The sequence below is a fragment of the Carcharodon carcharias genome, chromosome 4 (assembly GCF_017639515.1).
Source record: "Carcharodon carcharias isolate sCarCar2 chromosome 4, sCarCar2.pri, whole genome shotgun sequence".
NCBI classification, from domain to species: Eukaryota; Metazoa; Chordata; class Chondrichthyes; order Lamniformes; family Lamnidae; genus Carcharodon; species Carcharodon carcharias.
This window is the reverse complement of record NC_054470.1, coordinates 205,446,273-205,469,486: the sequence shown is the minus strand read 5'-3', so window position 1 is coordinate 205,469,486 and position 23,214 is coordinate 205,446,273. Positions and strand designations below refer to the sequence as shown.

Genomic DNA, 23,214 nt, shown 5'->3' with positions numbered 1-23,214 from the left:
TTACAAAAGCAAAATACAGCTGAAAATCTGAAATTAAATCAGAAAATGCTGGAAATACTCAGGTCAAGCAGCATCTGTGGAGAGAAATGGAGTTAACATTTTAGGTCGAGATGACCTTTCATCAGAGCCTTTTTTTTCTGATGAAAGATTATCTTGACCTGAAACGTTAACACTGTTTCTCTACACAGATGCTGTCTGGCCTGCTGAGTATTTGCAGCAGTTTTTGTTTTTATTATTAATTTAAAATTGGTGGTGGGGAAGCTTTGACAGCCAATAATCAGGAGAAAATTAACATACACTTGGACAAGGATGGGCCAATAGACAGCCAGCATGGAATTGTTAAGGGAAAATTATGTTTGCGTAATTGTTTGAGCTTTTTCATCAGATAAGAGATAATAACAGCTGCTGTTGTGTATGGAGACTTTGAAAAGCCACTTGCTTATTTGACATATTAGTCTTGACAGCAAAAGTGATAAAGGGGCATTGGCAGCATGGATATAAATTCGGCTAAGGGCACAATGAATGGTGATGAATGGTTGTTTCTCAGACTCGGGGAGGTATAAGGTGGAGTTCACAAAGTTCAGTATAAGGGTCATTGCTGTTTTTGATATATGTTATTCACTTGAATTTGGGTGTATAGGGCATGTTTTTGAAGGTAACAGAAGCATGCAGGCAGAAGACTACACCTGAGTTAGACATAGATTGAATGGGGAGTTGGGAATTTGGTTCAGGTAGAAATTCAGTACAGAGGGGTAAAGAGGTGCTCCATTTTCTACTTTCTTTCAGCCTCCAGCGGTTGTGGGTATCCTTCCTTCTCTCTAGGGTAGGAGAGTGCAACTTTCTATTACTTTATCCGTGTAAGTTATTAACTAATTGACTAATTAAATAAATAAGGCTGGACAGAAATGACAGAGCTGGTGGTGTGCCGTGACTGTAGCATGTAGGAAACTGGAATGCACTGCAATCCGGGACAGCCATATCTGCAGAAAGTGTCTGCAGCTTAGGCAACTTTGGCTCTGAGTTTCTGAGCTGGAATCTGAGTTGTGGACATTCTGAGGCATCAGGGAGGGGGAGAGTTACTTGGACACTGTACCAGGAGACAGACGCTCCCCTTAGGTTAGGCAGAACTTTAAAATTGGTCAATGGTCAGGAACAGGAGGGTGTGACTGAGAATCAGGTAGCTTAGGGGAACCAGTCTGTAGTAATGGAGGAGCCTCAGCCCCTGACTTTGTCCAAAACGTACAAGGTGCTTGCAACCTGTGTCAATAAGGAGAAGGATTGTAAGGTGGATGAGCGGACTGACGATGGCACCATGGTGAAGGATGCCATTCAAGTGGGGAGAGCGAAGAAGAATGTGGTGTTGTTAGGAGACAATATAGTCAGGGGGATAGATACTGTTCTCTGCAGTCAAAAGCATGAGTCTCAAACGCTGTGTTGCCTGCCTGTGCCAGGGTTCGGGATATCTGCTCAGGGTTGGAGGGGAACTTCACAGAATAACAGAATCACACAGTGCAGAAGAGGCCCTTTGGCCCATTGAGTCTGCACCGACACGTGAGAAACACCTGACCTACCTACCTAATCCCATTTACCAGCACTTGGCCCATAGCCTTGAATGTTATGATGTGCCAAGTGCTCATCCAGGTACTTTTTAAAAGGATGTGAGGCAAACCGCCTCCACCACCCTCCCAGGCAGCACATTCCAGACTGTCACCACCCTCTGGGTAAAAAAGTTTTTCCTCACATTCCCCTTAAATCTCCTGCCCCTCACCTTGAACTTGAGCCCCCTCGTGACTGACCCTTCAACTAAGGGGAACAGCTGCTCCCTATCCACCCTGTCCATGCCCCTCATAATCTTATACACCTCCATCAGGTCATCTCTCAGTCTTCTGTGCTCCAACAAAAACAACCCAAGTCTATCCAACCTCTCTTCATAACTTAAATGTTCTATCCCAGGCAACATCCTGGTGAATCTCCTCTGCACCCCCTCCAGTGCAATCACATCCTTCCTATAATATGGCGACCAGAACTGCACACAGTACTCCAGCTGTGGCCTCACCAAGGTTCTATACAACTCCAACATGACCTCCCTACTTTTGTAATCTTTGCTTTGATTAATGAAGGTAAGTGTCCCATATGCCTTTTTCACCACCCCACTAACATGCCCTTCCGCCTTCAGAGATCTATGGACACATGCACACCAAGGCCCCTTTGTTCCTCAGAACTTCCTAGCGTCATGTCATTCACTGAATACTTCCTTGTCAAATTACTCCTTCCAAAGTGTATCGCCTCACACTTTTCAGGGTTAAATTCCATCTGCCACTTATCTGCCCATTTTGACCATCCTGTCTATATCTTCCTATAGCCCAAGACACTCAGCCTCACTGTTAACCACCCGGCCAATCTTTGTGTCATCCGCAAACTTACTAATCCTACCCTCCACATAGTCGTCTATGTCGTCTATGTAAATGACGAATAATCGGAGACCCAGCACAGATCTCTGTGGTATGTCACTGGACACTGGCTTCCAATCACTAAAGCAGCCTTTTGCCATCACCCTCTGTCTCTACAATAAGCCAATTTTGAATCCACCTCATCAAATTACCCTGTAACCCATGTGCATTTGCCTTCTTTATAAGTCTCCCATGTGGGACCTTGTCAAAGGCTTTGCTGATATCCAGATAAACTACATCAACTGCACTACCCTCATCTACACAATAGGTCACCTCCTCAAAAAATTCAATCAAATTTTTTAGGCATGACCTCCCTCTGACAAAGCCATGCTGACTATCCCTGATCAAACCTTGCCTCTCCAAGTGGAGATAGGTTCTCTCCTTCAGAATCTTCTCCAATAGTTTCCCTACCAGATTCCAGTGGTCATAGTCCAGGTTGGTACCAATGACATAGATAGGACTAGGAAGGTGGTTCTGTTTAGAGAGCATGAGCAGCTAGGGGCTAAATTATAAAGCAGAACCTGAACTGCCAGCAATTTGGTGTAGGGTAAATAAGATTAGACAGTTAAATGCATGGCTCAAAGATTGGTGTGGAAGAAGTGGGTTTTGATTCCTGGGGCATTGGCATCAGTATTGGGGAAAACGGGAGCTGTACCATTGGGACGGTCTTCACTTCAACCATGCTGGGACTAGTGTCCTAGCAAGCCATATAATTAGAGCAGGAGAGAGGGCTTTAAACAAAATACATGGGGGAAGGGAGATGTGATAAACCAGAGAGAGAGGGTGAAGGAAGGATAGCAATAAGGGAAATGCTATCCAAGTGTGTCAAGAAGGGACAAGAGCGTACAAAAAGAGAAAAAAGAAACTAGCCACTCATTTTAATCTCACTTTCCAGCCTCTGGTCTGAAGTCTTGCGGAGTACAGCACTTCAGATGCAGATCCAAGTACCTCTTAAATGAAATTACCTGGAAAAACTCAGCAGGTCTGGCAGCATCGGCGGAGAAGAAAAGAGTTGACGTTTCGAGTCCTCATGACCCTTCGACAGAATTTGAGTTCGAGACCAAGAAAGAGTTGAAATATTTCAACTCTTTCTTGGACTCGAACTCAAGTTCTGTCGAAGGGTCATGAGGACTCGAAACGTCAACTCTTTTCTTCTCCGCCGATGCTGCCAGACCTGCTGAGTTTTTCCAGGTAATTCTGTTTTTGTTTTGGATTTCCAGCATCCGCAGTTTTTTTGTTTTTACCTCTTAAATGAGTTGGGTGTTTCAGCCTCAACCACCAGTTTAGACAGTGAATTCTAGACGCCCACCACCCTCTGGGTGAATACGTTTTTCCTCATGTCCCCTCTAATCCTCCTACCAATCACCTTAAATCTTTGCCCCTGGTAACTGACCCCTCAGCTTGGGGAAACAAGTCTTTACTGACTACCCTATCTAGGCACCTCATAATTTTGTGCACATCAATTACGTCGCCCCTAGCCTCCCCGATTCTGAGGAAAACAGCCCTAGCCTATCTAATCTCTTCTAACAGCTGCAATTTTCAAGCCCTGGCAACATTTTGTAAATCTCCTCTGTACTCTCTCCACAGCAATTATGTCCTTTCTGTAATGTGGTGACCAGAACTGTACACAAAGTTCCAGCTGTGGCCTAACCAGTGTTTTACACAGTTCCAGCATTACATCCCTAGTTTTGTATTCAATACCCTGCCCAATAAAGGAAAGCATTCCATCTGCTTTCTTGACTACCTTGTCCACCTGTCCTACCACCTTCAGGGACCTGTGGACATGTACTCCCAAGATCTCTCACTTCCTCAACCCCTCTCAATAACTTCCTGTGTTGAGTATTCCCTTGTTTTGTTTGCCCTCCCCAAATGCATTACCTCACACTTTTTCAGATTGAATTCCATTTTGCCACTTGTCCGCCCACTCAACCAAACCATTGATATCATTCTGGAGTCAAGAGCTATCCTCTTCACTATCAACTACACGGCCAATTTTTGTGTCATGTGCAAATTTCCAATCATGCCTCCCACATTTAAGTCCAAAACATTAATATATACAACAAATAGCAAGAGACCCAACACTGAGCCCTGTGGAACATCACTAGAAACAGCTTTCCATTCACAAAACATCCTTGGACCATTAGCCTTTGTTTCCTGTTACTGAGCCAATTTTGCATCCAACCTTCCACCTTTCCCTGCATCCCGTGGACTTTTACTTTTCCAGCCAGTCTGCCGTGTGGAAGCTTGTCAAATGCCTTACTGAAATCCATGTGGACAACATCCACTACACTACCCTCATCAATCCTCCTTGTTACTTTCTTAAAAAAAATTCTTTTAAGTTAGTAAGACACGATCCTCCCTAACAAACCCAAGCTGACTATTCTTGATCAATCTGTGCCTTTCTAAGTGACAGTTTATTTTGTGTCTCAGAATTGTTTCCAATAATTTGCCCACCACCGAAGTCAGACTGACCAGCCTATAATTTTCTTGCCTATCCCTCGCCCCCTTTTAAATAATGGTACAACATTCACAGGCCTCCAATCCTCTGGGACCTTGCCTGTATCTAGTGAGGATTGGAAAATGATCCTCAGAGCATCCGATATTTCCTCCATGGCTTCCTTCAATAGCCTGGGATACAATCCATCTTGCCCTAGTGATTTATCCACCTTCAAGGATGCCAGTCCCTCCAATGTTTCCTCTCTCACTAAGCTTATTATATCTAACATTTCACACTCTCCTTTTAACTAGAATGCCTATATGATCCCTCTCCTTAGTGAAGACAGAGGCAAGGTACGCAATGAGAACCCTGCCCACATCTTCAGCCTCAGCACACAAGTTACCATGTACATCTCTGATAGGCCCTACCTTTTCCTTGGTTATTGTCTTGCTCTTAATGTACTGGGCAGGCAGTGGCATAATGGTAACGCCACGAGATAAGTATTCCAGAGCCAATGCCCTGGGGGCCCAGGTTCAAATCCCATCATGGCAGATGGTGAAATTTGAATTCAATAAAAATTTGGAATTAAAAGTCTAATGATTCATGAATGTCCTTTAGGGAAGGAAATCTAGTCTACATGTAACTCCAGACCCACAGCAATGTGGTAGACTCTTAAATGCCCTCTGAACAAGGAAGGATGGGCAATAAATGCTGGCCTCGCCAGTGATGCCCACATCCCATGAACGAACTAAAAATAAAGGCAAAACATGTTAGGATTTTTTTTTATTTTACCTGTCAATATAAGAACATAAGAACTAGGAGCAGGAGTAGGCAATTCAGCCCTTCGAACCTGCCCCACCATTCATTACAATCATGGCTGATCTCATTTCAGCCTCAACTCCAATTTCCCGCCCTCTCTCCATAACCTTTCAACCCGTTACTAATTAAAAATCTGTCTATCTCCTCCTTAAATTTATTCAGCATCCCAGCATCCACTGCAATCTGAGGTAGTGAATTCCAGAAATTCACGACCCTTTGAGAAAAGTAATTCCTCCTCATCTCTGATTTAAATCTACCACCCGATTGTCTAAAATTATGGCTTCTCGTTCTAGAATACCCCACAAAGGGAAACATCCACTTCACGTCTACTTTGTCTATCTCCTTTAGCACCTTATATACTTCATATCCTCTCTTTGCTTTCCCAATTTCCATTTTTACTTTACCCCTGTACTTTCTATACTCCTCTAGGCGTTCTACAGTCTTTTGTGACTGCTTTTCTGCTTAATCTTGATCTTTTTTTTTGTTCATTTACGAGATGTAGGCTTCGTTGGCTGGGCCCAGCATTTATTGCCCATTCCTGGCAATAAATATGCTTCTGGATAACCAGGGGACTCTAGAGTTCGCAGTACCACATTTTTTCTTTGTTGGAACATGTCTGCACTGTGCCTGCAGAATCTCGCCTTTGAATGTCTTCCAATGATTTGACAGTTATTTTCCTTCTAGTAGCTGTATCCAGTTTACTCTCACCAACTCACCTCTCAGCTTTGTTAAATGTCTTGCCCCAGTTTAGATCTTTTACTCCTGTTCCATCTTTGTTCTTTTCCATAATGATGCTAAATCTAACTGCATTACGGTCACTATCTCCAAAATGGTCTCCCACTGCTACTTCATCCACTTGCCCAGCTTCATTTCGGCTTGTTACTTGCTGGCTAAAAATGTTCCCTTGAATGCAGTTCAAGAATTTTGCGCCCTCTGTACCCTTCACACTGTTTGTATCCCAATTGCTATTACAGTAGATGAAGTCCCCAATGATTTACTGCCCTATTGTTTTACACTTAGAAATCTGTCTATATATTTGCTCTTCTAACTCCCTTCCATTATTTGGGGGTCAATAGTACACTCCTAGAAATGTGGCTGCCCCTTCTTTATTCCTGATTTCAACCTATATGGCCTCATTTGATGCTTCATTTCGTATATCATCCCTCCTTCACAGCTGTAATTGATTCTATAAATGATAATGCTACACCCCCACTTCTTTATCCCCATTCCTCTCCTGCCTGAAAACTCTATGTCCAGGGATGCTGAGCTGCCATTTTTGCCTCTCCTTAAGCCAAGTTTCTGTTACAGCGATGATATCATGCTGCCATGTGTCTTACTGTGCCATCAGCTCATCAGTTTTATTTACTATGCTCCTTGTATTGAAATTTAACACTGCCAAATTCCTGTGCTGTACACTTTTTAACCTGTGCTGCTTCTGTCTTTCAGAGTCACTCATTATTTCTCCATCTCCCACTCCCTGCTCTGACAGTGAAGCGCTCCCTCAGTATTGAACCACCAACAGCACAACATTCCCCCAGTCCTGACCCACTGACAATACACAGTACTACTTCAGTAGTGGCCCCTAACAGTGCACCCTCAAGAAACTATAGGCCAGTTAGATGGAAGCCTGTCGTGGAGAAGATGTTAGAGTCGATCATTAGAGAGGTTACAGCTGGGCACTTAGAAAAACACAGGGTAATTGGAAAAAGTCAGCACGGTTTTGTGAAAGGGAAATCATGTTTCACCTATTTATTAGACTTCTTTGAAGGAGTAACATGTGCTGTGGATAAAGGAGAGCCTGCAGACATACTGTACTTGGATTTCCAGAAGGAATTTGATAAGGTGGCACATCAAAGGTTATTGCGGAAAATAAAAGCTCATATCACAGAATTGTTACAGTGTAGAAAGAGGCCATTTGGCCCATCATGTCTGCACTGGCTCTCTGAGCATTTTAACTTAGTGCTAATCTTCTCCCTTTTCCCCGTAACCCTGCACATTGTTTCTATTTAAATAATCATCCAATGCCCCCTTGAATGCCTCAATTGAACATGCTTCCACCGCACTATCATGATGTGCAGGGTAACATATTCACCTGGATGGATTTGGCAGGATGTGACGAATGGAGTCCTGCAGGGGTCTGTACTGGGGCCTCACACTTTTGACAATTTACATCAATGGCTTAGATGAGGGAAGCGAAGGCAGGTAGCAGACGGATGTAGCTAAGTTGAGTGAATGGGCAAAAATCTGGCTGATGGAGTGTAATGTAGGAAGATATGAAGTTGTTTACTTTGGTAGGAAGAATGCAAAAGCACAGTATTACTTAAGCGGAGAATGACTGAAGAATTCAGAGATGCAGAGGGATCTAGGTGTTCTCACGCATGAGTCCACAAAGTTAGTCTGCAGTACAGCATGTAAGCAAGAAGGCTAATGGAATGCTATCCTTTATTACAAAAGGAATTGAACAAAAAGTAAGGATGTTATGCTTCAGTTATACAGGACACTGGTGAGACCACTTCTTGAATACTGTGTGCAGTTTTGTTCTCCTTATTGAAGGAAGGGTGTAAACGTGTTGGATGCAGTTCAGAGGAGGTTTATGAGGTTGATACCTGGAATGAGTAGCTTGTCTCATGAGGATAGGTTGGACAGACTGGGCTTGTTTCCACTGGAGTTTAGAAGAGTGAGGGGTGACTTGATTGAAGTATATAAGATCCTGAATGGTCTTGACAAGGTGGACATCAAAAGGATGTTTCCTCTTATGGTTAAGTCCTGAACTAGGGAGCATTGTTTTAAAATTAGGGGTCACCCTAGGACAGAGATAAGGAGAATTTTTTTCTCTGAGAGGTTTCTCTGAGAGGAAATTTGAACACTCTGCCTCAGAAGGCAGTGGAAGCGGGGTCACTGAATATTTTTAAGGCAGGGGTAGACAGACTCATTAGGCAAGGGAAAGAAGGGTTATCAGGAGTAGATCAGAATGTAGAAATCGAAACAAAAACAGATCAGCCACGATCTTATTGAATGGCGGAGCAGGCCCGAGGGGCCGAATGGCCTACTTCTGCTCCTATTTCATACGTTCATATGTAGTATTGACCCTCCAACAGTGCAGCTCTCAGTGCCAGCCCTTCAATAATGCAGAACATCCTTAAAACTGCACTGAAGTGTCAGCCTGGATTAAGTGCTCTCTGGAGTGAGATCTGAACATACGACTTTCAGGACTCAGATGCTACTGCTGAGAAATAAAGAGGTTGATATGTGAGAGAGCAGGCGAGACAGTGCCTGACCCCACCCTCCCTGTGCCCTTGACCACATGAAGTGACTATGGCATCTGTGCTGCTGTTGAATGAAACCACACTCACATTCAGGCTTCGATCCCAAATCTGAATGGAACCATCTTGACACGCAGCTGCGATTAACTTCCCGTCCCTGCTATACACACACGTGGTGGGAATGACCCGCTTTCCCTGCACTGATCGTGGCTTGAAAACATTCTTGTGTTTCTTCTCATTGTTCATGTCCCAGGTTCGCACTGTCCTGACACCAGAAACAAGCAAGAATTAGTAGCATCCATTTCACCACAAATAGAAATAAATAAGTACGATCGGATAGCCATTACAGAGATATGACTGCAGCATGACAAAAATTGGGACCTGAATATCAAAGGGTAAGTGACATTTAGGAAGGACAGAAAGCAAGGAAAAGGTGGAGGGGTGGCTCCATTAATGAATGATGGTAGTAGCATAATAGAGGGATGACCCAAGTTCAGGAACCAGGATGTGGAACTGGTTTGGGTAGAGATGAGAAATAATAAAGACAAGAAGTCACTTGTGGGAGTGGTGTACAGGCCCCCGAATTGTAACTGCACAGTCAGACAAAGTATAAAGGAAGAAATAATGGGAACTTGACAGAAAGGTACGACGATAATCACAGGGGACTGAATCTAAATATAGACTGGAAAAATCAGATCGGCAAAGGTAGCCTAGATGAGGAGCTCATAGAATGTTTTTGGGATAGTTTCTTAGAGCAGCACTTTCTGGTGCTAACCAGAAAGCAGGCTACACTTGACCTGCTATTGTGCAATGAGTTAGGATTAATTAATGACCTCATAGTTAGGATACCCTTAGGTAGAAGTGATCATAATATGATTGAATTTTACATTCAGTTTAAGGGAGAGAAGGGTAGGTCCAAAACTAATATTTTAAACTTAAATAAGGGCAATTATGAGGACATTAAAGCAGAGTTAGCTAAAGTGAACTGGCAAATTAGATTCAGGGATAGGTAAATCGAGGTGCTGCAGCAGACATTTAAAGGGAAATTTCAGAATACACAGAATAGATACAACCCAACAAGAAAAGAAAATTCCAAGGGGAGGGCACACCATCCATGGTTAGCTAAAATAATAAAAAATAGTATCAAATTTAAAGAAAAAGCATATAATTATGCAAAGATCAGAAGTTTGAACATAATACAAAGAACAGCAAAGAATGACAAAAAGATTAATAAGGAGGGTAAAATTAGAATATGAGAGAAAGCTAGCTAAAATAGAAAGATAGTCAGAGTTTCTATAGATATTAAAAAATGAGTTAAAGTGAGCATTGGTCCAATAGAAAGTGAGTCTGAGCAATTAATAATGAAGATAAGGAGATGGCAGATGAATTGAAGAGGTATTTTGCATTGGTCTTCACTATAGAGGACACAAGTAACATCCCAGAAATAGCTGTAAATCAGGAAATAGAAGGGAGGGAAGAACTCAAGAAAACTACAATCACAAGGGAAGTGGTGCTGAGATGCAGGCCACAAGTCCCAAGTTTTGATAGACTTCACCCTCAGGTCTTAAAAGAAGCGGCTAGTGAGATAGCTGATGCGCTGGTTTTAATTTTCCAAAATTCCCCGGATTCAGGGAAGGTTCCATTAGATTGGAAAATAGCAAATATAACTCCTTCATTCAAAAAGCGAGGGAGACAAAATGCAGGCAACTACAGGCCAGTTAGCTTAAAATCTGTCATCGGGAAAATGTTAGAAGCTATTACTGAAGATGTTATAGCAGGGAACTCAGAAAATTTCACAGTAATCAGAGAAATCATGTTTGACCAACTTATTGGAGTTCTTTGAAGGAGTCACATGCACTGTGGATAAAGGGGAGTTGGTGAATGTACTGTACTTAGATTTCCAGAAGGCATTTGATAAAGTGCCACATCAAAGGTTATTGCGGCAAATAAAAGCTCATGGCGCAGAGGGTAACGTATTGGCATGGATAGAAGATTGGCTAACTAACAGAAAACAGAAGGCAGGCATAAATGGGTCTTTTTCTGGTTGGCAAGATGTAATGAGTGGTGTGCGACAGAGATCAGTGCTGGGGCCTCAACTTTTTACAATTTATATAAATGAATTCAATGAAGGGACCGAAGGTATTCCACTAAATTTCCTGATGACACAAAGATAGGTAGGAAAGAAAGTTGTGAAGAGGACATAAGGAGGCTACAAAGGGTCATAATAAGATAAGTGAGTGAGCAAAGATCTGGCAAATGGCACATAATGTGGGAAAATGTGAAATTGTCCATTTTGGCATACTATCGAAATGGTGTGAGATTGCACAGCTCTGGGATGCAGAAGGATCTAGATGCCCTAGTGCATGAATCACAAAAGGCTAGTACGCGTAGTGAGAGGGAGAGGCTATGGCATTGTGGTATTGTCGCTGGGCTGGCAATCCAAAGACCCAGGGTTATGCTCTGGCATTCGGGGTTTGAGACCCGTCACGGCAGATGGAGGAACTTCAATTCAGTAAAAATCTGGAATTAAAAGTCTAACAATGACATTGAAACCATTGTCGACTGTTCGAAAAATCCATCTGGTTCACTAATGTCCTTCAGGGAAGGACATCTGTTGTCCTTACCTGGTCTGGGCTACATGTGACTCCAGACCCTCAGCAATGTGGTTGACTCTTAAATGCCCTCTGAAATGGCCGAGCAAGCCAATCAGTTGTAACAAACCACTATAAAGTCACAAAAAAGGAATGAAATCGGATGGACCACCCGGCATCAACCTAGGCACTGGAAACGACAACGGCAAACTCAGCCCTGTCAACCCTGCAAAGTCCTCCTTACTAACCTCTGGGGGCTAGTGCCAAAATTGGGAGAACTGTCTCACAGACTAGTCAAGCAACAGCCTGACATAGTCATCCTCATGGAATCATACCTTACAGATAATGTCCCAGACACCACCATCACCATCTCTGGGTATGTCCTGTCCCACCGGCAGGACAGACCCAGAAGAGGTGGCGGCACAGTGGTATACAGTCGGGAGGGAATTGCCCTAGGAGTCCTCAACATCGACTCCGGACCACATGAAGTCTCACGGCATCAGGTCAAACATGGGCAAGGAAACCCCTTGCTGATTACCACATACCGCCCTCCCTCAGCTGATGAATCAGTGCTCCTCAATGTTGAACACCACTTGGAGGAAGCGCCGACGGTTGCAAGGGCACAGAATGTACTCTGGGTAGGGGACTTCAATGTCCATCACCAAGAGTGGCTCAATAGCACCACTACAGACTGAACTGGTTGAGTCCTAAATGACATAGCTGCCAGACAGGGTCTGTGGCAGGTGGTGAGGGGATCAACAAGAGGGAAAAACATACTTGAACTCATCCTCACCAACCTGGCTGTCACAGATGCACGTGTCCATGACAGTATCAGCAGGAGTGACCACCACACAGTCACTGTGGAGACGAAGTTACGCCTTCACACTGAGGACATCCTCCATCGAGTTGTGTGGCACTACCACTGTGCTAAATGGGATAGATTTTGAACAGACCTAGCAACTCAAGACTGGCATCCATGAGGCGCTGTGGACCATCAGCAGCAGCAGAATTGTACTTGAACATAATCTGTAACCTCATGGCCCAACATATTCCCCACTATACCATTACCATCAAGCCAGGGGATCAACCTTTGTTTAATGAAGAATATAAGAGGGCATGCCAGGAGCAGCACCAGGCATACCTAAAAATGAGGTGTCAACCTGGTGAATCTATAATACAGGACTACTTGCAAGCCAGACAGCATGAGCAGCAAATGATAGACAGAGGTAAGCGATCCTACAACCAGCGGATCAGATCTAAGCTCTGTAATCCTGCCACATCCAGTCATGAATGGTGGTGGACAATTAAACAACTCACTGGAGGAGGAGGCTCCACAAAATCCGCATCCTCAATGATGGAGGAGCCCGACACATCAGTGCAAAAGATAAGGCTGAAACATTTACTACAATCTTCAGCCAGAAATGCTGAGTGGATTATCTATCTTGGCCTCCTCTGGAGGCTCCCAGCAACACTGATGCCAGTCCTCAGCCAATTCAATTCACTCCAGGTAATATAAAGGAATAGCTGAAGGGACTGGATACTGCAAAGGCAAGGGCCCTGACAACATTCTGGCAATAGTACTGAAGACTTGTGCTCCAGAACTTGCCATGCCCCTAGCCAACTGTTCCAGTACAGCTACAACACTGGCATCTACCCGCCTATGTGGAAAATTGCCCAGGTATGTCCTGTACACAAAAAGCAAGGCAAATCCAACCCAGCCAATTACCGCCCATTAGTCTACTCTCCATCATCAGTAAGTTAATGGACGGGGTCATCAACAGCGCTATCAAGCGGCATTTGCTTAGCAATAACCTGTTTACTGATGCTTAATTTGGGTTCTGCCAGGGCCACTCAGCTCCTGACCTCATTACAGACTTGATTCAAACATGGACAAAAGAGCTTAACCCCAGGGGTGAGGTGAGAGTGACTCTCCTTGACATCAAGGCAGCATTTGACCGAGTGTGGCATCAAGGAACCCTAGCAAAACTGGAGTCAATGGGAATCAGGGGGAAAACTCTCCACTGTTTGGAGTCATACCTAGCACAAGGGAAGATGGTTGTGGTTGTTGGAGGTCAGTTGCAGGAATTCCTCAGGGTAATGTCCTTCGCCCAATCATCTTCAGCTGCTTCATCAATGACCTTCCTTCCATCATAAGGTCAGAAGTGGGGATGTTCGCTGATGATTGCACAATGTTCAGCACCATTCGTGACTCCTCAGATGCAGAAGCAGTCCATGTCCAAATCCAGCTACACCTGGACAATATCCAGGCTTGGGCCGACAAGTGGCAACTAATATCTGCCCCACACAAGTTCCAGACAATGACCATCTCCAACAAAAGAGAATCCAACCATTGCCCCTTGACATTGAATGGCATTACCATTGCTGAATCCCCCACTATCAATATCCTGGAGGTTACCATTGACCAGAAACTGAACTGGACTAGCCATATTGTCGTGAAGCTATTAATGTATATAATATTTTGGAAAATATTTTTTCTTTTAAAATACAGGTTTAATCTATGTCTTAATTGGATTAAAGCCAGCTAGTCTGGGTGTTTTGATGTTCTAGTTTGAGATGTAAACAGAGAGATATCGTGCATTTGCACTTTTCGAATAAAGCATTCAAGAAGTGGAGTGAAAACTTAATGCCTTTCTAACAGATACCAAGCCATATGTCTATGTTACTGATAACACTGGTATTATGAAAGGGGTTTCATTGTTAAATGGTGAGTTCAAAAAGGTTGTTGCTACAATTCTATCGGGCTGGTAGGTATAGCTAAGTAGTTTTCGGGTGTACAGAGCAGAGGCAATGTAAAATCAAAAGGCAGCTGTAAGCCTCCAACTAGTCCAACTGGCTCCACAGTGGAAAGGACCTCATTTTGAATTCGTAAGTTGGAAATGCTTTGCCTGGTGTTTGGTTAAGTCTATGGGTTGCTGTTGCCTTAATGGAGATTCGTTTGGGAATTTGTTAAAAGTTATGATAGTAATAATTTATAGCCATGTGTATATATATTTTAACCTGTGTAAATTAATAAAATGTTTCATTTAGTTTAATGTAAAACCTCAAGAACTATTGGTCTGATTCCTCAGTTTAGAGTCACATCTCAAAAATAACACTTAAAATTATTGATTATGACAGTTGCTTAAAGTTTCCCTCTGGGATTCCTTTAAGTAACTCCACTTTACCAACTGCATCGGTCATAACAATATAAATACTCTGGCTATAAGAGCAGGTCAGAGGCTAGGAATCATGTGACAAGTAACTCACATCCTGAGTTTCCAAAGCCTGTCCACAATCTACAAGGCACAAGTCAAGGGTGTGACGGAATACTCCCCACTTGCCTGGATGAGTGCAGGTCCCACAACACTCAAGAAGCTTGACACCATCCAGGACAAAGCAGCCCGCTAAATTGGCACCACATCCACAAACATTCACGCCCTCCACCACCGATGCACGATAGCAGCAGTATGCATCACCTACAAGATGGACTGCAGCAATTCACCAAGGCTCCTTCATCAGCACCTTCCAAACCCACAACCACTACCATCTAGAAGGCCAAGGGATGCAGATAGATGGGAACACCGCCACCTGGAAGTTCCCTTCCAAGTCACTCACCACCCTGACTTGGAAATATATTGCCGTTCTTTCCCTGTCATTGGTTCAAAATCCTGGAACTCCCTCCCTAACAGCACTGTGGGTGTACTGACACCATATGGTCTGCAGCGCTTCAAGAAGGCAGCTCACCACCACCTTCTCAAGGGCAACTAGTAATGGGCAATAAATGCTGGCCCAGGCAGTGAAGTCCACTTCCCACGAATGAATTTAAAAAAAGGTACAGCAATTAGGAAAGTTAATATAATGTTGTCGTTTATTGCGAGGGGAATTGTATCCAAAAGTAGGGAGGCGATGCTTCAATTATACAGGGCATTGGTGAGACCACATCTGGAGTACTGTAAACAGTACTGATCTCTTTTTTTATTCATTCATGGGATGTCGGCTTTGCTGGCTGGGCCAGCATTTATTGCCTATATCTCGTGAATTTAAGGAAGGTTGTAAATGCATTGGAAGCAGTTCAGAGAAGATTTACGAGGCTAATAGCTGGATTGGGTGGTTTGTCTTATGAGGAATGGTTGGACAGACCAGGCTTGTATCCACTGGAGTTTAGCAGAGTAAGAGGTGATTTGATTGAAACATATAAGATCCTGAGGGGCCTCGACAGAGTGGATGCGGAAAGAATGTATCCTCTTGTGGGAGAATCTAGAACTAGGAATCACTTTTTAAAAATAAGGGGTTGCCCATTTAAGACAGAGATGAGGAGAATTTTTCTTCTCTCAGAAGGTTGAAAGTCTTTGGAACTCTCTTCCTCAAAAGGCGCTGGAAGCAGGGTCTTTGAATATTTTTTTGGCAGAGGTAGATCGATTCTTGTTAACTAAGGAGGTAAAAGGTTATTGAATGTTGGCGGGAATGTGTGGGTGAGGTTACAGCCAGATCAGTCATGATCTTATCGAATGGCAGAACAGGCTCAAGGAGCCATGTGGCCTGCTCCTGCTCCTAATTTGTATGTTCATATGCTCGTATGTAATGTGCAGTGATATCAGCATTAATACCCTGTAACCAAACTAATGGGACAGTGATATCAGCACTAATACCCCTCACCACACTAATGGGGCAATGATATCAGTATTAATATGCCCTCACCAAAACTAATAGGGCGATGATTTCAGCACTACGTCCTCTTCACTGCAGTACTTGGGCACCAAACTAATGCAGCAGTTATATCCACACTAATAACACCACACCAAACAAATGGGGCAGTGTCATCAGCACTAATACCCCTTCATTGCACAAATGGGGCAAGTGATATCAGCACTAATGCTCCCTCACCAAAACTAATGGGGCAGTGATATCAGCATTAATACTCCCTCACCAAACTGAGGCAGTAATATCAGCACAATACCCCCTCATCACACTAATGCGGCAGTGTTAACAGCAGTAATACCGCCTCACCACACTAACCAATAGCTGAGAGTGGCAATGAGATGTGGGGTTAAAACGCAATGTAACGAGAAGCTGAAGGTCACACTAACCAGCAGAATGGAGATATTTAGTGGAGGGATAACCTGACATGAAATTTGGCCTCTCAGCGAAGGCTCACTGGATAGTACTCTCACCTCGGAGTCAGTTGTTCATGGATTCAAATCCCACTTCAGAGACTGGAACACAAAACATTATCTGGCATTTTTTTTCTTTTATGAGATGTGGGTTTTGTTGGCTAGGCCTGCATTTATTGCCCATCCCCAACTGCCCTCAAGAAGGTGGTGGTGAGCCACCTACTTGAGCCACCGCAGTCCAGGTGGTATAGGTACACCCACAGTGCTGTTAAAGAGGGAGTACCAGGATTTTGACCAAGAGACAGTGAAGGAAAAACAATATAGTTCCAAGTCACGATGGCGTGTGGCTTCAAGGGGAATTTGTCGGTGGTGCCATTCCCATGTGTCTGCTGCCTTTATCCTTCTGCACAGGAGTGCTGTGTTTGGCTGCGGTAGAGAGCTTCAGTTGGAGATTGGTGACTGGGGGAGTTTGAGGGTTAAATTCTATCTAAAGTCTAGTCTATCTTTAATTTAGCAATTAACTAAAAGTTACTGTTAGGGCTAGAAGAGGGTGAGTTTTAGACAGGAGAGGAGAGGCCACCAAGAGCAGTATAAAAGGTTGCAAAAAGCAGAGGCCGAGGCCAGAGAGGAGAGGCCAGCGAGAGTAGTATAAAAGGGGGTAAAAAACAGAGGGCGAGACCGGGGAGGAGAGGCCAGCGACAGTGGTGTAAAAGGGGGCAAAAAATAGAGATCGAGACTGGAGAGGAGAGGTATACCCTTAGGACTTTCAGACGGTGGATTTCAAGGTGACATCACCATTCAAAAAGTGACGCGATGCAGGTGGGGGGCATGGCAGCTGACAGGCAAGTAGGGTCAGGTGAGTACCTCTACTTCTACTTTTTCTACTAATTAAACTGCTGCAGTCCATTAGCTGAAACAAAATAAGGTGAGGACTTTGGACTGTAGTGGGAGTGTTTGGAGTGGAATAAGGCCCCTAACATAGTTAGTATTCTTAAAAGGGAGTAACTAATGAGCTTAATCTAAAGGGAAGTCATGGCAGCAGAGCTCGCACCCGCGATATGCTCCTCCTGCACGATGTGGGAAGTCATAGACACTTCCAGTGCCCCAGCGACCATGTGTGCAGTCCAGCTAACTGCATTTCGGAACTGGAGCTGCGGGTGGATTCACTATGGAGCATTCGCAATGCTGAGATTGTCGTTGACAGCATGTTCAGTGAGGTGGTCACATCGTAGGTAAAGGCTGAACTGGCAGAAAGGGGATGGGTGACCACCAGGCAGAGCAGAGGAAGGCAGTTAGTGCACGATTCCCCTGTGGCTGTCCCTCTCTCTAACAAATATACTGTTTTGGATACAGTTGGGGGAGACGACTTCTCAGGGGAAAGCAGCAGGAGCCAGGTCCATGGCACCATGGGTGGTTCTGCTGACAGGGGAGGAAGAAGAGTGGCAGGGCTACAGTGATAGGAGATTCAATACTAAGGATAGCAAGCAGGCGTTTCTGCGGCCACAAAGACAACTCCAGAATGGTATATTGTCTCCCTGGTGCCAGGGTCAATCTGTCTCGGAGAGGCTGCAGGGCATTCTGAAGGGGGAGGGGCAGACAGCCAGTACCACCGACGTAGGTTAAAAAAAAAAGGGATGAGGCCCTACAAGCTTATTATAGGGAATTAGGATGTAAATTAAAAAGTAGGACCTCAAAGGTAATAATCTCAGGATTACTACCAGTGCCACATGCTAGAGAGTAGAAGTAACAGGATATATCGGATGAATATGTAGCTAAAAAAAATGGGGGGAGAGGAGCAGGTGGGGCAGGCGGGAGAATTCAGATTCCTGGGACATTGGGACCGGCTCTGGGGAAGGTGGGACCAGTCAAACAGGACGGGTTGCATCTGGGCAGGACCGGGACCAATGTCCTCGGTGGAATTGTCCATTAAGATGGAGAATGAAGAAGTTGAATTTGAAACTAGAGACCTGAATCTAAATAAAAGGAACTACTAGGGTATAAGGCGCGAGTTGGCAAAGATGGATCGGGGAACTTTACTGAAAGGGCTGACAGTGGATAGGCAATGGCTAATATTTAAAGAACGTCATATGAATTACATCAATTATTCATTCCTGTCTGGCGGAAAAATAAAACAGGAAAGGTGGCTCAATCATGGATTACAAAAGAAATTAGGGGTAGTATTAGGTCCAAAGAAGAGGCATATAAGATTGCCAGAAAAAGCAGCAAGCCTGAGAGTTGGGAACAGTTTAGAATTCAGCAAAAGTGGACAAAAAGATTGATCAAGAAGGGGAATATGGAAAACAAAAACAAAAACAGAATTACCTGGAAAAACTCAGCAGGTCTGGCAGCATCGGCGGAGAAGAAAAGAGTTGACGTTTCGAGTCCTCATGACCCTTCGACAGAACTTGAAATATGAGTGAACTTGCAGTGAACGTTAAAACTGACTGTGAAAGCTTCTATAAATAAGTGAAGAGAAAAAGATCAGCGAAGACAAATGTAGGTCCCTTACAGTCGGAAACGGGGGATATTATAATGGGAAACAAAGAAATGGCAGAAGAACTGAACGCATATTTTGGTTCTGTCTTCACAGAAGAGGACACAAATAATTTCCCAGAAACATTTGGGAACCAAGGGTCTAGTGTGAGGGAGGAATTGAAGAAAATCAATATTAGTAAAAAAAAAAGGTGCTAGAGAAATTAATGGGGCTAAAGGCTGAAAAATCCCCAGGGCCTGATAATCTACACCCCAGAGTACTAAAGGAAGTGGCCCTGGTAATATTGGATGCGTGGATGGTCACCTTCCAAAATTCTATAGACTCTGGAGCAGTTCCTACAGATTGGAGGGGGGCAAATGTAACCCCACTATTAAAAAAAGGAGGGAGAAAAAACAAAACTACAGACTATTTAGCCTAACATCAGCAGTGGGGAAAATGCTAGAGTCTATTATAAATGACGTGGTAACAGAACACTTGGAAAGCATTAACAGGATTAGACAAAGTCAGCATGGGTTTATGAAAGGGAAATCATGCTTAACTAATCTACTGGAGTTTTCTGAAGATGCAACTAGTAGAATAGATAAGGGATGTGGTATATTTGGATTTCAAAGAGGCTTTGGATAAGGTCCCACCTAAGAGGCTAGTGGGCAAAATTAAAGCACTTGGGATTGGGGTTAATATATTGGCATGGATTGAGAATTGGTTGACAGACTGGAAACAGAGAGTGGGAATAAATGGGTCTTTTTCCTAATGGCAGGCAGTGACTAGTGGTGTACCGCAGGGATCAGTGCTTGGGCCCCAGCTAGTCACAAGATATATAAATGACTTGGATGGTGGAACCAAACGCAATATATCCAAGTTTGCTGACGACGCAAAACTGGGCAGGGTTGTGAGTTGTGAGGAGAATGCAAGGAGGCTTCAGGGCGATTTAGGCAAGTTACGTGTGTGTGAGCAAATAAATGGCAGATGCAGTATAACGTGGATAAATGTGAAGTTATATGTTTTGGTGTGAAAAACAGAAAGACAGACTATTATTTAAATGGTGATATATTGGGAAATGTGGATGTACAAAGGGATCTGGGTGTCCTGTACACCAGCCAATGAAAGTAAACAGGTAGGTGCAGCAAGCAATTAGGAAGGCAAATGGTATGTTGGCCTTCATTACAAGAGGATTTGAGTTCAGAAGTAAGGATGTCTTACTGCAGTTATACAAGGCCTTGGTGAGATCACACCTGGAGTATTGCGTGTAGTTTCGGTCTCCGTACCTAAGAAAGGATTTTCCTGCCATAAAGGGAGTGCAGCAAAAGTTCACTAGGCTGATACTGGGGATGGCAGGACTGTCAAATGAGGAGAGATTGGTTCAACTGGGCCTCTAATCACTAGAGTTGAAAAGAATGAGAGGGGATCTGATTGAAACGTATAAAATTCTAACAGGGCTGGACAGACTAGATGCAGGGAGGATGTTTCCCCTGGTTGGGGAGTCTACAACCAGGGGCCACAGTCTCAGGATACAGGGCAAGCCATTTAAGACTGAGATGAGGAAAAATTTCTTCACTCAGTGGGTGGTCAACAGGTGGAATTCTCTACCATAGAAGGCTGTGGAAGCCGAGTCACTGTGTGTATTCAAGAAAGAAACAGGTAATTTTTTGGATATTAGGGGCATCAAAGGGTATGGAGAGAAAGCGGGAATATGGCGTTGAGATAGAGGGTCAGCCATGATCATACTGAATGGCAGAGCAGGCCCGAAGAGCCAAATGGCCTACTCCTGCTCCTCGTTTCTATGTTTCCATTTGGTTGAGGTCACAGGTTTAGAATGTGCTGTCTCAGAAGCCTTGGTGAGTTGTTACAGTGCATCTTGTAGATGGTACGCACTGCTGCCTCTGTGCATCGGTGGCGGAGGGAGTGAATGTTTAAGGTGACGGGTGGGGTTCCAATCAAGTGGGCTGCTTTGTCCTGGATGGTGTCGAGCTTGAGTTTTGCAGGAGCTGCACTTATCCAAGTAAATGGGGAGTATTCCACCACAGTTCTGACTTGTGATCTGTAATTGATGAACAGGCTTTGAGGAGTCAGGAGGTGAGTTAATCTCCCCAGAGTTCCCAACCTCTGATCTGCTCTTGTACCAACAATGTACATATGGTTAGCCCAGTTCAATTTCTAGTCCATGGTGACCCCCAGGTTGTTCAGTGGGGGTGGTTCAGTGATAGTAATGCCACTGAATGTCAAAGAGATGGTTGGATTCCTTCTTGTCGGAAATGATCATTTCATGGCACTTATAAGTGGCGAACGTTACTTGCCACTTATCAGCCTGAACGTTACCTAGGTCTTGCTGCATATGCACACTGCTTCAGTATCTGATGAGTCGTGGATGGTGAACATTGTGCATTCATCAGAGAACATCCCCACTTCTGACTTTATGATGGAGGGAAGGTACTTGATGAAGGAGCTAATGATGGTCGAGCCTCGAACATTACCCCAAGGAACTCATTTTTTATTCATTTATGGGTTGTGGGCATCATTGGCTAGGCCATTCCTAATTACTCTTGGGAAAGTGGTGATGAGCTGCCTTCTCCAACTGTTGCAGTCCCTGTGATGTAGGTACATCCACAGTGCTGTGAGGAAGGGAGCTCCAGGATTTTACCCAACAATAGTGGAGGAATTTCCAGGTCAGGGATGGTGACTGGCTTGGAAGGGAATTTCCACATGGTGTTCTCATGTATCTGCTGCCCTTGTCCTTCTAGATGGCAGTGGTTGTGGGTTTGGAAGGTGAGTTTCTGCAGTGTAGATGACACACACTGCTACTACTGTGCGTTGCTGGTGGTGGGAGTTCAATGTTTGTGGAAGGGGTGCCAATCAAGAGAGCTGCTTTGTCCTGGATGGTGTCAAGCTTCTCGAATGTTGGTGGAGCTGCACATAACTAGGCAAGTGGATAGTATTCCGTCACACTCCTGACTTGCACCTAGTGGACAGGCTTTGGGGAGTCAAGAGGTGAGTTACTCGCTGCAGGATTCCTAGCCTCTGACCTGCTCTTGTAGCCACAGTATTCATGTGGCTAGCCCAGTTCAGTTTCTGGTTAATGGAAACCCCCAGGATGTTGATAGTGGGGGATTCAGTGATGGTAATGCCATTCAATGTCAAGGTGCAATGTTTAGATTCTCTCTTGTTGGAGACGGTCATTGTCTGGTACTTGTATGGGGCAAATGTTACTTGCCACTTGTCAGCCCAAGATTGGACATTGTCCAGGTCTTGCTGCATTTGGACATGGACTGCTTCAGTATCTGAGGAGTAGCAAATGGTGAACATTATGCAATCATCAGCGAACATCCCCACATTTGACCTCATGATGGAAGGAAGGTCATTGATGAAGCACTGAAGATGGTTGGGTCTAGGACACTACCCTGAGGAACTCCTGCAGTGATGTCCTTGAACAACTACAACCATTTTTTTTGTGCTAGGTATAACTCCAACCAGCGGTAAGCTTTTCCCCCCGTGCCCCCCAATTCCCATTGACTCCAGTTTTGTGAGGGCTCTTTGATGCCACATTCGGTCAAATGCTGCTTTGATGTCAAGGACAATCACTCTCACCTCACCTTGGGAGTTCAGCTCTTCTGACCATGTTTGAACCAAGGCTGTAATGAGGTCAGAAGCTGAGTGACCCTGGCAGAACCTAAGCTGGGCATCAGTGAGCAGGTTATTGCTAAGCAAGTGCTGCTTAATAGCGCTGCTGATGGCTCCTTCCATCACTTATGATGGAGAGAAGACTGATGAGGCGGTAATTGGTTAGGTTCGATTTCTCTTGCTTTTTGTGTACAGGACAAACCTGGGCAATTTTCCATTTTCCACATTACCAGGTAGATGCCAGTGTCATAGCTGTCCTGGAACAGTTTGGTCAGGTTCATGGCAAGTTCTGGAGCACAAGTCTTCAGTACTATTGCCAGAATGTTGTCAGGGCCCATATCCTTTGCAGTAGCCAGTGCCTTCAGCCGTTTCATGATAGCACATGGAATGAATCAAATTGGCTGAAGACTGGCATCTGTGAGGAGGCGGCCAAG

At 44.3% G+C, this 23,214-nt stretch overlaps 1 protein-coding gene across 1 annotated transcript in view; it reads right to left on the bottom strand.

The window, feature by feature from the left end:
- Window positions 1-23,214, bottom strand: part of LOC121276697 (WD repeat-containing protein 70) — a 152,949-nt gene that overhangs the window by 78,515 nt on the left and 51,220 nt on the right. Inside the window, exon 10 of the mRNA XM_041185241.1 lies at window positions 9,060-9,234. Coding sequence (XP_041041175.1) covers window positions 9,060-9,234 — 175 coding nt within the window. The remainder of the gene's footprint in view (window positions 1-9,059; window positions 9,235-23,214) is intronic.